General features: G+C 33.1%; 1 protein-coding gene across 1 annotated transcript; it reads right to left on the bottom strand.

Moving 5' to 3' along the window:
- Positions 1 to 207: 207 nt before the first annotated feature.
- LOC147079456 (protein cycle-like) lies at positions 208 to 15,621 on the bottom strand. The gene is made up of 9 exons (XM_085960643.1): positions 15,566 to 15,621; positions 11,781 to 12,111; positions 8,752 to 8,869; positions 7,264 to 7,428; positions 4,997 to 5,249; positions 3,151 to 3,479; positions 2,905 to 3,045; positions 2,129 to 2,145; positions 208 to 486 (listed from the first exon to the last, which is right to left on the bottom strand). Exons 2-9 carry the CDS (start codon positions 12,069 to 12,071, stop codon positions 208 to 210), a joined length of 1,593 nt encoding a protein of 530 aa, XP_085816769.1. The 5' UTR covers positions 12,072 to 12,111; positions 15,566 to 15,621.
- Between the last annotated feature and the right edge of the window lie 258 nt (positions 15,622 to 15,879).

The raw sequence follows: 15,879 nt of genomic DNA, 5'->3' as shown, positions 1-15,879 counted from the left end.
CCATAAAACCGGAGCTTTGCTCTGGTCCATTTCGAGCACTGGTTTAGAATAATTATTATAGAATACTGATTAGAGATATATTATTATTTTCAATAATATCTTCATATATATCTACACATAGGTACATTTTGAGATACATTTAGATAAATTAATATTTTATTTAAGTTCAGCCCAAGATAAACCTCGAGTGTACGAATAGTATATAATTCAGGGTAATGGCCATGGAAGTCCAGAAAAGTCAACTGGACCACCAAGTCCTGCATCCGCTTCTAATAAACTCATGATGACAGCCATTGCCGCTTCGTCATTACCATCAGAGCCGTTCACTTGTATTGAGGAATCCGGCATGACAACGCTACCAATCATTTCCATCATTTCTTCATCAGCAGATCCACTCTGATCCGCTTTCAATGCGGAAACTGCAGAATTCATCCTGACTTGGTCGAATGCTGGGAGAATACTATCTTGCTGGTTGGTGATTGCTGTCTCGATTTGTGGAACTCTACATTCGGTTGGCGACGGAACATTTATTCCCATACGGTCCTGAAAGATAATTATTTATTTATTTATTTAAAAAAAATAAAACATTGTGGACATAACAAATCAAAATTCAGGACGTTCACAACATGAGATTTACATTGCCTATAACCAATAGATATTACTCTCACAAGAGAAAAGAAGAAAAAATAATAATAAAATAAAGTTTCAAAAACAAAATACAAAGTTCATCACTGAAAATGTTTTTAAGGGGCGCATTTACTAGTCTCGCACCCCTCGCTAGTAATAGTAATTATGTCATTGATTACATGTAAATTGTACGTAATAAATTTTGTCGTATTCACCGTGAGCTGTTGTTCCGGACAGAGGTGGCCGTATAGCATTAAGATCAAAAAGTGACTCGTTGTTCGTGGAGCATCCCAGACAATAATGCTGTCATTATTATCATTTATATACATATAGAATATCAGTGTTTTTCTAATTTACTTACCGACCTATTTTATCCTGTCTTTCCCTTTGTTTTTATTGTTTATTTTTAGTGTTTTATTTAGAAATGAATTTGATCTCAATGCTATACGGTCATCGGTTACCGATAGAACAGCTCGCGGTGAACTGTGACACGGACAACTGTATACGTACAATTTTCCTGACACGTATTTCATTAATATAGGTAATACGTAGACAACTGAGCCCTAGGCGGTGACTGATTTTGAGACTTGATACAAAATAAGATACAAATCATACATTTCAACTATTAACTAGCCTAGTAAAAATATCGATATAAATCTTGAATCCGAAAACCTCATCCTGTGGGCAACTAAAAAATATTATTATTGAAGATGTCACATAATCATAACATTAGTGGCTTAGTATTTGTATACTAGTACCTACGTAGATATCTGTTTGAATTTTGAGTGGTTATATAATATTTATTATATTGTATATGGGCCTTCTGATGTTAAGTATGCTTTTATGCTTTTGGTAATATTTTATTTTTATACTTACATACTCAATTTGTGAGAAATACCTTCGCAACTTTTAGATTTGTGTATAATTCAATAATAATCGTATAACTGGTTTGGATTGTTGCGAGGCCCCTTTTTAAATATCCCCCCCCCCTAATTTTTTCCGTCAAATAAAATCACCTTTGAAACATTTGTTTTTAAGTTAATCATATTTGTACAGGCGGCTCTCGTGGTGCAGTGGGTAAGGCGCTGGCCTTCCACCCGAGAGTTCTGGGTTCGATTCCCGGTCATGACAAAAACATTTATGTGTTTTTCTCAAAGCCTGGGTGTTTGTGATTGTTCGCAATTACTAACAACCACCGTGTACGATAAAGCGAGGGCATGGTTATTAATAATTAAAAAAAAAAATCATATTTGTACGGAGTTGAAAATTAAATACCTGCTGTCTAATTGTACAGTAAATTTGTTCTTGTTAGAGTAACTTTATCCGTGCTCAATAAAATGCCTAATTCTTGTCACATTTGGGATTACAGAGATTATAAATATAATTTTTTATCGTAAATATTTCACTATATAATGTTAAAATAATTTTAGTAATGGTTTTATAAATGCGTTTAAAAATTAATAAATCTAATAAATCTTAGCACCACTGCACATGGATATACTGAAATATGACTATATTCTAAAACATTAGATCGAGAGGTTTAAAATAATACTATGTTATGTAATAAAAATACCTAATGCAATCATCAAATGTTTAAAATAAATATAATGGATAATAAGGCTTAAAAATTGTATAAATAGATTATCTACAACGTTTAAGGAATGTCCAGGCTGATGCTCTGAAAATACCATAAAAGCTCCATTTTGACCTACGTGGCGCACGTGGGCCGTTAAAAATAAATATTTTTAGCAAGTATGTGTCTAGTTTTTAACTTGTTAGTTTGCAATATGGTACTTATCTATTTTCCACATTTTTACAATATCCATACCAGTGGGTCTATTCTATGCTTATCGACCGCTAAAGTGATAAAGTGATAAATATTATCAAACTTAGGGTAGGTTTGTATCAAAATATTAGCACTTATTGTAACAATTACTCGAAGTTGGTTTTTATTGTTGCAATAAGTGCTATATTTTAACAGCAACTATCTTGCTGCTACCGAAGTTCTACTGTACTTTTACGGCCTGACCATCATAATGTACCCTGCTTCAAAAGCTTGGTCCATATCGATGGGTTTTACATTTATATTTATAGTAAAGACAATGTGTATTAAGTATATTATTTTATCTATTAATAAATACTCCTCGCAATGTTTATCACAATTGAATATTAATAATTTGTAGTATCTATGTTTATAATGATTGTTAATAGATGTCCAATATAATGGATAGTAAACAAGGCTTGGGTCAATACTTACATTTCCTGACATATTCACGCCGTGGGTAATAGGATCAGGACTGCTGCCCGTTGATGATTCTCCTCTACGTTGTGATTCTAAGACCTCCTCAGCAATCTGACATCCTATTTTACTGGATTCAACGTGGCTATTGATGAGCCGCTGAATGTCTCGACCGGAGGCTGTGGAACATTAAATCAGGAATAATCCAAATATTACAAAATAATTGTTAAGTACATTATTGAATAAAGAATAAAAAAATAACACAATAAGGAAATCCCACTTACATTGGTTGAAAAAATCATAATTGCTGACAATTTGAGTGTTAATACTGCTTTCATACTGTCTATCATTTGAGAGAATAACGGAGTTTTTTGCTATTAAATATTCAACATCTTTTGTCCACGGGTTTCTAAAAGATTTCCATTCACTTTGAATTCGAATGAATGACCCATCTTTTGTTTTGAGACGATACGGAGTCGTCTTTACTATGGTAGGGCTGAGTAGTGCCAATTTGTGCGTCTCCGCAAGAGTCGATATGTCTTCGTGATGGTAGTATTCATACATGCTTGTTCCCAACAGCTCTTGCGGAAGAAAACCAAGCACCAGCGTTGACCTATAAAATGATGTGTTTATGTTAAAATATGTACAATTAAATACTGCCAGGATAACAGAATACAAATTAGCACGATGATGGCAAATGGTTATGGATGCAGTTTTTATCATTCTATAAATTTTTCCCAAGATACGTTAAAAAATGGCTTTTTTCATTGAGCCAATTAAAATTTAATATGATTAAAATATTATGTGTAAATACTGGAAGAGTCTGGGTGTATAAATGAGTAGCTACATATTTTTCTTAAAAGACAACAATTAAACTTAGGTATCATTTTTCTTTAAATTCTTTTTAGGTATCTCTTGGTGTGATAAATTAGTTGTTATAGTACTTTACTAGAATGACCAATACTTAAAAAGTAGTTGTATACTATACGAAAACATCTTCTTGGCTACGTGTTAAAACTGTGAACTAACATGTTTCGCCCATTTTTAAGCGCACTTCCATTATAAGCTCCTCCAATTTAGTAAACAACAGCGCCTGGAAGCGTAGCCAAGAAGTTGTTTTCGTACTATACTGTACAAAGTGTTTACATTAATTGAATTTCAGATACAACAGAAAGAATCGACGACTACCACATCGAGTGTCTCGATAGTTTTGTATACATCGGTTCCCTGGTTACCAATGTAAGTATAATAAGTGACGAAATAAAACGAGGAGTTACAACAGCGAAGGGGTGCTTATTCGGTCTATAAAATCAACTAATCGGCAGATATACATATTATAATGAGGACATTCTTTGAAAGAAGCTAGGATCCTGAACAGATAAAGAAAACCATCAATTGAATACAAGACTCACACGAATTCAATATTTTATATGACACAGCATAAGGCCTCGGTGGCAGTGTTTTGCATTGCGGAGCGTGTAGCGTACATATTGTATTCACTTGTTTAACATGCACGCCGCACGCCACACTCCGTAAAACGTTGCCACTGAGGCTTTAGGCTAAGGCCACATAGGCAGGTGCCTTGCTTGGTGGCTACATGCTAGGTGACATATCCTAGCGAACGAACGCACACTATTCTATCGCAATACCCACACTGCACGCTTCGCGCCTCTCTACGTGATTATGAGTCACCTCGTGAGTCTCCCGGCGAACAAACGTGTTGATTATTTTTATTGTGTCACCAAGTGATTTTGCCATTGTCTATGGATTTGGCAAGATAGCGGATGTTTCTTCAGTATGACAAACGTCAAACATCGTATATTTTGGGATTATGAATAATGACGCATGAAATGAATTGACAGTATGCACCCAACCAGTTCGAATTTGCGACTTTCGAAATTTTAAACTTAAATTCTCTGTAAGAAATAGCTTTCTGGTTAGTTTTGAGAGTGACATATCGTTGTTGACTTGAGCGCTCGCAAAATCAAATGAATTTGTACCTAAGCACGTAGCGTGCAATGTGGCAGTAGTGTTTTTGGTAGACAAGCATAGCACCTAGCGAAACACTAGCGAAGCACCTGCCTATGTGGCCGAAGCCTTACAGTTTAGACATAGTGTCAATTTCCTCACCGTTGATCAACAAATAAAAACTTCCCGTCCATGGCGTGGCGCGATATGAACTGTATAGTCCTGATATTTGGAGAATTGATACAATTTGGTGGCGCCACCGTGCACATTGGTGGCTGGACTCGTCCCACGGCCACCAGGCAAGAAAGGTTGTAGGTTTCGCCGTCGGCATCGCCTTCTTGTTCCTCCAAACCGAGCTTAGCCGGTGCCCACGATTTTAAATATCCAGTACACTGTATCACTGAGTATTTTCTATCTGAAAATATTAGTAGAGGACATAACAAATTATTGAAGTGATAACAAAAACTAGTGATGGGAACTGGATGATAATTCAATGGGTGTGTTATTGATATTAAAGATGAAAATCTCACTATCTACACAATTATAATAAAATGTAGGACAAATTTCATAATTTTCACTATCGCATGTCGCTGACATAGTAGCTGAAATACGCACAAATTTGGTGCCGCTGTTACAGGATCCAGGACATGGTGAAAATCAAACATTTTTAATAATAATTTGATTTTTTTAAAAGTTAATATTATGTAGCTATCATTTTATGTTGTTAGTTATATGGAGACCAGTATATTTTTTAAGAATTATAAAATCTATTTTTATTTAAATTTGCCAAAAGAATGATCGTTCGGTAAGTATGCAGTGTTTGAGAGAGTAAAAAACGTACAATAGCCCTCCGTCTTCTAAATATATTGAAGAGTGTTATCTATTTAACTCCAGTTTTAGTATGTATATTTTTCTTTTATCATTTACTTCTATCATAAACTTTTTACCGTTGTCATTGTGTATAAAGAAGACAAAAAAAACTCAAAAAACTATTTTTGACATGTTTTCGAGATTCCACCGATACACAAGATTAAATTAAATAAATAATAGAAGAATTCAATAAGTACCTATAAATATTTAAAAGATTTATTTGAATTAAATCAATAATAATTGAGTTAAGTATATCAATGTTAGAAAAAAAATCTACCCTGGCTAAAATGGGATAATCAAATGATAAAAATGTAAGTCATCATAGGTAAGTATTACAGATATATAATGTGACCGTATTTACCTACCAATATTCTAGTTTTAAACTAATTGAAACATAGAATTACATTTTAAACGTTTGCGATGATGTGTCAGATTGATTAAAAAAATATATATAAAATAATTGGTGAAATGTAAGTCTAATTCTATTATAAGAGAAGATCATTGCATAATTATTATGAAACACAAAAAACATAGAATTAAAATATATGAATCAGTGAGTGTATTTGATTTTTCTACCTTGAAACGTAGCTTAGTCATCGTACTATATCTATACTATACTATATACTACATCGTATTATATAAATATCAAATAGGTGTGTACTACGTAGGTACCTAATGAAATTGAAAAATAAGCAAGTGTTGTGGATTATGGACGCCAACAATATGTAAGAGATATCTGAATCATCAGATATTTTATTATTTTTGCGCATATATTCTTTGTGCACTGCAATACATTACCAATTATTGAAAAAAAAAGATAAAACAATAATAATGGCGTAACATATAAATCTAAGGAAAACTAAAAAAGCGTAATTGACATCTAGTTTTGAGATAAACTGATAAACAATAATATATTTTTTCCAAACTTAAGTTTTAACTAATATGAATATTTGCAACAGTAATAATATAGTAGGTTTTATTGGTGAAAACTTAAAATATTCCAAAACTCATGTTAAAAGTTTAATATCAGTAAAAAGACAATTATTTGCATAACTTTTAAATACTATTCAATCAAGCCTCGGCCAGGAAATTACGTTTATGTATTTTTTCAATAAATAGTAAATAAAATTCTGTCACTTTACCAAGTTCACCACAATTATAATGCACTTTTTAGCAAGCTAAATAAACAGTATCCATTCTAGTTATTCAACTTTAAAATGCAACAAATAGTGCGTTCGCAAACATGCTTGAGAAAATTGATTGTCTTAAAAGGTCAAACGATTAAAAACCTAAGTGAAATTTGTGAATAATTGAAACATACATCATTTAATGCAATATACATAATATATTATTATATAGTAACAGCTGGCAATTCTGTTTAAAATATAGTTTAGATTTTTTGCGCACACATGCGATACAAAATTATATGGAGCATTACTCCAATGTGTGCAACATCGCAAGTTCATTCGCGCAAGTTAATTATTAATATGTGTGGTGACATAGTATGCAATTAATAAAAGATGTTAACGTTAAGTCCGTGGTAAGTGACCTATCTGTACCTGATGGTTGTTGCTTCTTTCTCCTGTGACATCCTGCTTGGTTCTCTGTTTCTTCCTTGATAGGAGAAGATAATTTGCATTTCATTCTGCAAAAGAATGATCGGCGAGCTCCTGGGCATAATCGGGATACTCCTTGAGGGACATCTGTTTTTACCGGAAGCATTGCTGCAGGAGATACTCGTAATGAATACATTTTATAATACTATTTACTTATCACTTGGTATTTACAACATAAAAAAATAATGAATACATTACGTGTTTTGCCCACATTGTAAGTACCTGAGTATATTCGAGTTTATAGTATTATAATTATGTTTTAATTATTGGCAATATTAAAAGGTAGCATAAGAAAGAGACAAATAATAAAATATCCTAGTTACAAAATTGACTAAAAGGGCAGTGAAAACTGGTTGATAATAATTGTTTGAAATACATATTATTATTTAGATTGATACTTATAGCGACTATTAGTATTACATACCAATTATTGCAGAAAATCCTATGTACCAACTATATAATTATTATTTGTGAATGTTTCAAACAAAATTATTAGTAATACACCATTTCTTTTATTCAACGAATAATTCACAAGATTTGAGAATGAAACATTCCATATAGGTATTGAATATATTGATGTTACGAAAAAAGACATTATTACTAAATGTTTGGCGAGAACATTTTATGTAGAAAATACTAGTTTAAATTATCGCAATTAGGTAGGAGGCTCGTAGCTTAATTGGTTAAAGCATATTGGCGCGATACCAGTGGATATACGGGTTCAAATCATGTCGAGCATCGTATTTTTTCAAATGTGATTTTTTCTAGTGGGTATGTATATCTAAGGTGTTTTCAAGTTATGTATGTTCAAAATTATTACTTTTCATTATTTGTATTGTCATTTCAGGTTAAAAAAAATAGATTTTGACATTGCCGAAAGTTAAATTAGTTATATCTTCACTTCAGTTATATTATTATATTGACTGCTGAGTAGATAATTACTTTTTACTTATCACATTTAAAATGCATGCTAATTATATCGATCGGCCGCCTGATCGTTACGCGCCAGGTGCGTCTTCAGCGTCCAATGACTAAACATGGTCAAAAAATAAAATATAAAAAATATATTTTTTGTACTGATAATTAATTGTGTACTGAAGTAGCTGATGACTCCTTAGAAAACATCGCGAGACCCCCCTGGAAGTCACATCCCATAGGTTTTTAACATGTTTTTTAAATGTACGGTTTCCATTGAGGAGGTTCGGTATGTAGAGAATTAAATAATCAGATTCAATAAAGTTTATCTAAAATAACGTACATCAAGTTGTAGTATTTAACATGGTAAGTTATACATTTTTGAAAGCATTTTCGAATTTTCGCGATTACTGGTAAAGAATCGCTGATCTGAGTATATTCTTATTTTATTGGGTTCAATTTATATTTTCATTAATTTTATTATAGGGTTTACAAAAAATGCGAATACTTAATTACTTTTAGCATCAATCAGCCTTTCTCTTGGGCTTAAATCGGACGAAGAGAGCTGCTCCTTTACTTTCGCAACGTCTTTGGGATGAAGAATATCAAACCAACTTTGTCCAAGTAGGTCACCCTGGAATAAAGTAGATATTTTATATAACACAAACAAATATTCGTCGTTGGGCCGATTGTGGTGGCCCTGATTACTTTCTTCCCACCTCCCTCAAATCCTAGTATTATTGTCACAAGACCAAGTGATCGGCAGTTACGGGTCATGAATCATGTTACATTTAGTTACTCCAAGACAGCCAAGCGCGTAGATTTGCTAAAGTTATCCCGCTCTATCTGATACGATACGAACGAGGACGTGTTAACTGCAGAGTGATTCATACGCAAAGTATATGTTCGACATTTGTTGCACTAAATCTGTTACGGTTTGAGTGAACGTCGCATCCATCCTGAACTTATCATCATCATTCATCAACCTCATATAAATATATCATCCATCAAAAGTGTATCGTCCGTTTACCAGTGCGTGAACACCGAACCGGCCGCAGCGCACGCCAGTCCTCTCAACATAGAGGTAAGGGTCTGGCATCCTGTGTAAAGCCCCCCCCCCAATCCACCATCACCTTAAAATTGCAGACCACTGCGAAAAGCGCCACCAACTCGTGTAAATATTAATACCTGCCTCCCAGGTACGCCACTAGTAGGTATCACAGGTATGAGGGTATAATGTAGATATTCTATCATTTTTATTTTGAAGATATTGTAAATTTTGTATATAGATACAAACAACCATGAGTATGAACAGTATGTGGAGAAAATTGCAGGATGCCGATCACATCCTCTGGGAGTGTCCCCATATGTCGTTTGAAAGAGAAGAACTTCTGAAGTCGGCCCTACCGTTGGGTTCCCTTATTCCCTTAGTTGGACCGGCCGGCCAATGCGACTTAGTATCTACGAGAGAAAAATTCTCAGCATTTAAAATTTTATAGCGAGCGAGAGGGTCTTTTCTCATCGAGAATTGACCGTAATATTACATTATAACGAAGTAGAAATCACGCACATTCGGTCTTGGGAAGTTACTCCTGCGACATTTTCGGCACGATGAAGAGCGCCTAACGTTCGTTACGCCACGGTATACGCATGCATGATTGCTGTAGAGATGTGGCGGGTGGTAGAGGAAAAACCAAGTATGAACAATATGGGTTTAATAGTCATTTAATATCACATTACGGAAGAAGGGCGAGTTTTATGGAGAAGTTATCATGGAAGACCGAACTACCCAAAAGACTTCTCATCAATAGATCAGAAGGAAAATGATGACTAAATGACATCACCTAAGGTGGTAATATTATGTAGATAATACACGTGTACACTGCACAGTATATTGTAAGGAACTTTCAGTAGAGAGGAACAGTGACGTCCCGTGGGGGTGGGCAGATTGAGCGTCGCTTGGGGGCGGCAGTCACTCGAAGGGCGGCATATCGTGGAGAATCATTTGGTACAATATATAGAAATAGCCACCTAAACTCAGCAATAACGAAAATATCTTTCCACTAAAAAAATCTGCTCAGTGGTTGGCAACAAAATGTATTAATTAACATAAAAGGTTAAGCAGTTGTCAGGTGTATCTTTTAATTACCTCAGACTCTGGTGATTTGTGGAAGTGTCCAACTTAGTTATATTATATTTATGCGATTTTTATATATAAATTTAATATTTTGTATGTTTTAGTGGTATTATATTGTTAGTAATGTATACATACAAATACAACACATTTTTTAGATATTGGAGTCATGAAAGTATGGTAAAAAATACTGCATAAAAAATGGGGCGGAATTTTGGCGCTGCCTATAGGCGGCATTTTGTCTAGGGACGTCACTGGAGAGGAATGAAAATATTTTCAGAAAGCAACCGAAGCTTACGACTTACAGTATGGGTTTATGGAAAATTTACCACGAGAAAATGACTGCATACGATATATTTTAATTGTGGGGTTTTTACCACTTCTATATATTATAATTTACTTTAAAGTTGGTACATAACATTGTAATGACTAGAAAAAGTCTATAAGGGGTTTTTATAAACACTTCAACTGTTCATGATTTGTTTATTATAATTTCTTTTTATTGTTACCCTTGACTTAATATGTAGGTGAAAAATTTTTACCAACTTTATTGTATTGATTTCTTATATAAGTTAGAGTTAATAGTATTTGGTGTCAGTGTATATTTTCCCTTTGGTGAGTGTACACAGTGCCTGAAGATGCCGAAAGGCGAAACCCGGGTCGCGACTCAAATGGAATAGTAGTAATAGTACAAAACTTAAAACCCTGAGCGTATGTAACTAATTTAATTTGCTGTAAACTCTAATTATTCAAAATTCTTAAATAGATACTTCTAATCTGTATCAATACACAATTTATATCGTCGCTGTTTTGGAAAAAGGGCGAATTAACCAAAATGGTATTTTACAGGAGGATTTTTAACTTTTGACATTTATTTATTAATTATCTGTGGATGATTATAAATGTATACCAAGTTTATAATAAAGCTTAGAAAGAATACTGTCTTTATAATAAATGGGCTTTATAATATAATATTTTAAAAGGCCTAATAATATAATATGTCACATTCGATTTTTATCCGTAACAATAAATTCAAATTCAATGTTTTTTTTTTACATACCGTGAACATTACAAATTTAAGACATTCACAATATGACATTTATTATGGGATATTAACCCTTACGATTATTGTTTTTTTAAGTACTTTCTTGTGGAGATACAAATTCGCCGTTTTTAGACAACAAAGCTAGAGAGGTGTAGGTACATATTGTTTTTTCATTAAAATCTCAATTTCGCTAAAAAAATGGTTGATTCGCCCTTTCTACAAAATTCCGACGATATTATGTTGATTATTATTTTTTTTCTAAATTTGATTTAATTTTGAATAAACTCGTAAATTTATCCTAACACTATTTATCTAGGTACAGACTTCAGGGACATATCAATTATTTAATTATTATTACTATTATACCTGCGAATAGTTCAGTATCTGGGAGACTGACTCCGATACATAAAGAATTCTGCCTCTGTCGCAGCCGACCGCGAAGAGGAAGCCGTCTGCAGCCTGCAGGATGAGCATCTTGAGCTCTCTGTCGGAGAGGAAGGCGGGCTTGTAGTGGCCCTCGGTGTAGGAGTGGACTGCACCCCTGATGGTCTTGAGGTGCTGCACGGCCATTCTAAGCACCGTGAGTTTATCCAGCTTCCGCGACATGGCGTGGCACATGGGCACCATGGCCGACAGCTCCGTTATATATGTGTTCATTTTATCGCGCCGCCTCTTTTCGATCTCGCTATGGTTTTGCCTGAAACATATTAATTCATTGCTATTTAATTTAATGAATTCAGACAATGTATGTTCATATGCAGTACTTTAAAGTACTGAATATGAAATATACATTATGCATACGTCATTAAATTCGTTGTCGAAAAAGTGAACATTTAAACCACCATAAATAAGTGGTTGATACCAAGATAATAATTTGGCAACAAATATATTGTAGCAACGACTCAAACCAATAATTTTCCGTTTGCATGATCATACATGCTGACATGGTAGCAGTCACATCTAGTGACAGAAATACGAAACATGAAATAAAATATATATTTTTTAATTTAATTGATTAGTGCGTTATTATTTTGTTTTACTGTTACTTACTGATGGAAAGACATTTGATTGGTTGAAAGAAATAACAATATAATTTATTATACTTATGTTAATATTTTTCTTTTTAGTACTTATTTTTTTAGATTTATAAAATACGAATTACGACATTATGAATTCGCCACATCTTCATCATCACAAAAACGGTACGGTACTACGGTCTTGGTATATTTTTAAATGCGGAAAACTTACTAAAAAGAATATTCATTAAATAAAAACAATGTTCAAAATACTATCAGGGTTTCAAATTTATATGCAGATTTAACGAAACGTAATAAGTGAGAAAATTGGTATTATGGATACATCAATTTAACAAATTTGTGTTTTTATTTCATCCGAAAGTCAATATGTACTCGTACGTGCCCAATAATGATATTATAGGAAATAAAACAAAATTCTATGAAGGCGTAAACGAGATGTTTTCTTGTTTTTGATAAAGAATGAATTATGGGGAGGGGGAGACATAATAATTAATCTATTAGGTACTTCTACTAGATTTTTCCAAAAAATTAAAATGAGTTTAACTTTCAATTCTTTTTACCGATAATATTATATTGTAATCAATAAATTGCATGTTTTGTATTTCAGGAATTTTATATCGAGGATGCTTGGGCAAATTGGAAGCTAAGGCTATTATGGCGAAAATGATTTATTTTATGCTATCTTCAGCGTTCCAAAAATACGTCAATGAGAGTTACTTCGTGACAAAGTTACAGATATTTTGTTTAATGAGAAATATAAATGAAGAAACCGATGCACACAATAAAATGGTTCTCAGTATTTCAAATTGTTACAAACTTGCATTTGACTGAGCATTTTGGATATGATTTATTAATACAGGTCAGGGGCGGATTTACCAGTAGATACTCTGAGTTCTTAAGAGTAGGGTGACTAGAAGACCCCTTATTCAAAAATATTATGCAAAATAGCCAAACCATTGGTTGTTACGTTGGAAAAACATGAAAATGTTATTCTCACCATATTAGGGAAACGTTTATTTCAAAAAAAAAAATGAACACTAAATAAAATACTGCAGTAAAAAATGTCATTTATTAATTAATGATTGTATAATTATTATAATCTTTCGAAATATTTATTGTAGACTAACCAAAAATATTTGTCTATCTTTACCATATTCTATAGAGGCAATTTATGACAAAATAATTATATTATTGAATAAGAGAAAGGAGTCAATTAAATCGATATTGGGGCTATTTCTGAATCAGAGGGAATTTATTAGGCGTGTATATTTAAGGCATTAATAATTAAAATACAATACTGATTTTCTTCCATTAATAGATGTGATTATTTTCGGTATAATAGTAGTATGGTTGAATCTGCTTCTGATATATATAGAGTTCTTCTGACTGTGTAATGTAATTAGGGATTGCAATACCGGTATTTCAAAACCGGTATCCCAGTATTTTTCGATACGAAATATCGGTTTTAAAAATCAGACAATACCGACATTTTCGGTATTGAAAGTGGAAACAAAATGTATAAAAATTAACATAAAAGATTGTAGAGGACTGTACATTTTTTGTTTGGTTACGCGATGTCTGATTTACTTCCGTTACCCTTAGACACGTCCTTGGTGACTAGCAATGCCACGTGCAGATTTGCGAAATACATTTGCATTATAGGTAGGTAGGTAGCTAATTTTAAATTTATCCAAATATTTTTGCCAGTCGCTTCCGGGTTTTAGAAGTTGTGCCTAATTTTAACGTAGGTATTTATAAAGATCAGTATCTCTACCATGTCGCACCTTTACCTAATTTAAAGGTTTAAGTATATGTATATGTATATTTAGATATTTTTGTTATAAAATATTATTATTTTAAAGATATTTTTATATCTAAGTATATTTATCAGTAGATACTTTACATCGTTTTTCTTAGCTCCTATTCTTATTTTTCCGGTGGTTCTTTGTCCGGTACAAATCTTGCAATCGATTTTTAACTAACTTCCCGACTAGCTAGACATTTGAAACTTTTAGAATATATCAGAACACGATGCCAATGCAGTTTTTAATACTTTTAGCCATCTTTAAGTAGAATTGTATTAGTTTTCAGTTAATTCTGTTTTGTATGAAAAGTTATTTCGACACCATTATTGGTTGTTAGGGGTCTGGGGTCCTAGCAATTAAATTATAAATATATACGTGCGTTACTATGGAAATCAATATGATATGTCAAGTACAATTTTTTTTGATCGTTTAAGCTAGTCAAGTCAAGTTTATATGGTTTAACAGAAAATTTAAAAACGTTGTATATAAAAAGTTTTTTTTATCTTGTAATTATTTTTCATATATTTCACGAATACTGGTATTCAATATGAAATACCGAAATACCGGTATTGGTATTTTCATTCGGTATTGCAATCCCTAAATAATGTAATGCGCGGCCCAGAAGTGTGGTTACGCTCAGTGTAATTATATTCCTCCGATCGATATCATGATTATTGTCAGGCATTCGTTAGCTACGAATTAATAATATATCCAAGATACGAAAGAAGCCAAGGTAGTTTTCATTGGAAATAGTTGACCTTGACCGTTTGCTAAATCCTGAAGCCATTTCGTTGCACTCACTACCTGCTGCCCTTATTCGCTGTCATAAAAAAATAAATATAATATATTATTTACCTCCCGGTGGCAAAGCCTCGATACTAAACGATTAGGTTGACTTCTAAATAATAATTTAAATACTTACGGGAATTCGTCAAACACAGTAGGTACACCATTGCCACGAATGCGTATTGACATTTGTAATATGTACCATCCGCAAACAAACCATACATTCAATATGAGAAACTGACACTTCTAAGTGGTATTGAATTATTGTTTTTTTAATTAAAACTAATATTTACATGAAACCAACAAGCGTTACAGTTAAAGGGGAAAGTGTGTAAAGATTAATTGTGTTTTCCTTTAAAGTAGCTGTGCTGTGCTGTGGCATGTCGTGTCGTGTAACATCATGTCATGTTATGTTATTTATGTTGTATTATGTCATGTCATGCTATGGCTATGTTTATGTGTTACGTTGTGCTGAAATCTTCTGTGCTTAGGGCATCGCTGACTTAAAAATAAGTATGCTTACTTTTTGCTGTCGTCGTTTGTTCTGTATGACTTGTCATCAGTGTCACCTTCGTAGTCGCTGCCGGCTCTGCGGATTACAAAACAAAATATAAATTAGCATATTATATAGACATTATTATGATTTTTCAGGGCTTGGAATCGACAGGAGCGAACCGGAGCGCCGTTTCGGTTCATGAAATTCTCAAAATTATCGTTCCGTTTCGCGGAAAAATTAATTTGGCCACTAAGCTGGATAGTCCATATAACAAAAGATCTAACACACTTTTTTATATTATTTCCATAAAATTGAATAACTATGTTAATATTTTCGGAAAA

Source organism: Rhyacophila brunnea, unplaced genomic scaffold (assembly GCF_057557595.1).
Source record: "Rhyacophila brunnea isolate RB1 unplaced genomic scaffold, BYU_Rbru_1.0 scaffold_1, whole genome shotgun sequence".
NCBI classification, from domain to species: Eukaryota; Metazoa; Arthropoda; class Insecta; order Trichoptera; family Rhyacophilidae; genus Rhyacophila; species Rhyacophila brunnea.
This window is presented reverse-complemented; position numbering and strand designations above follow the sequence as displayed.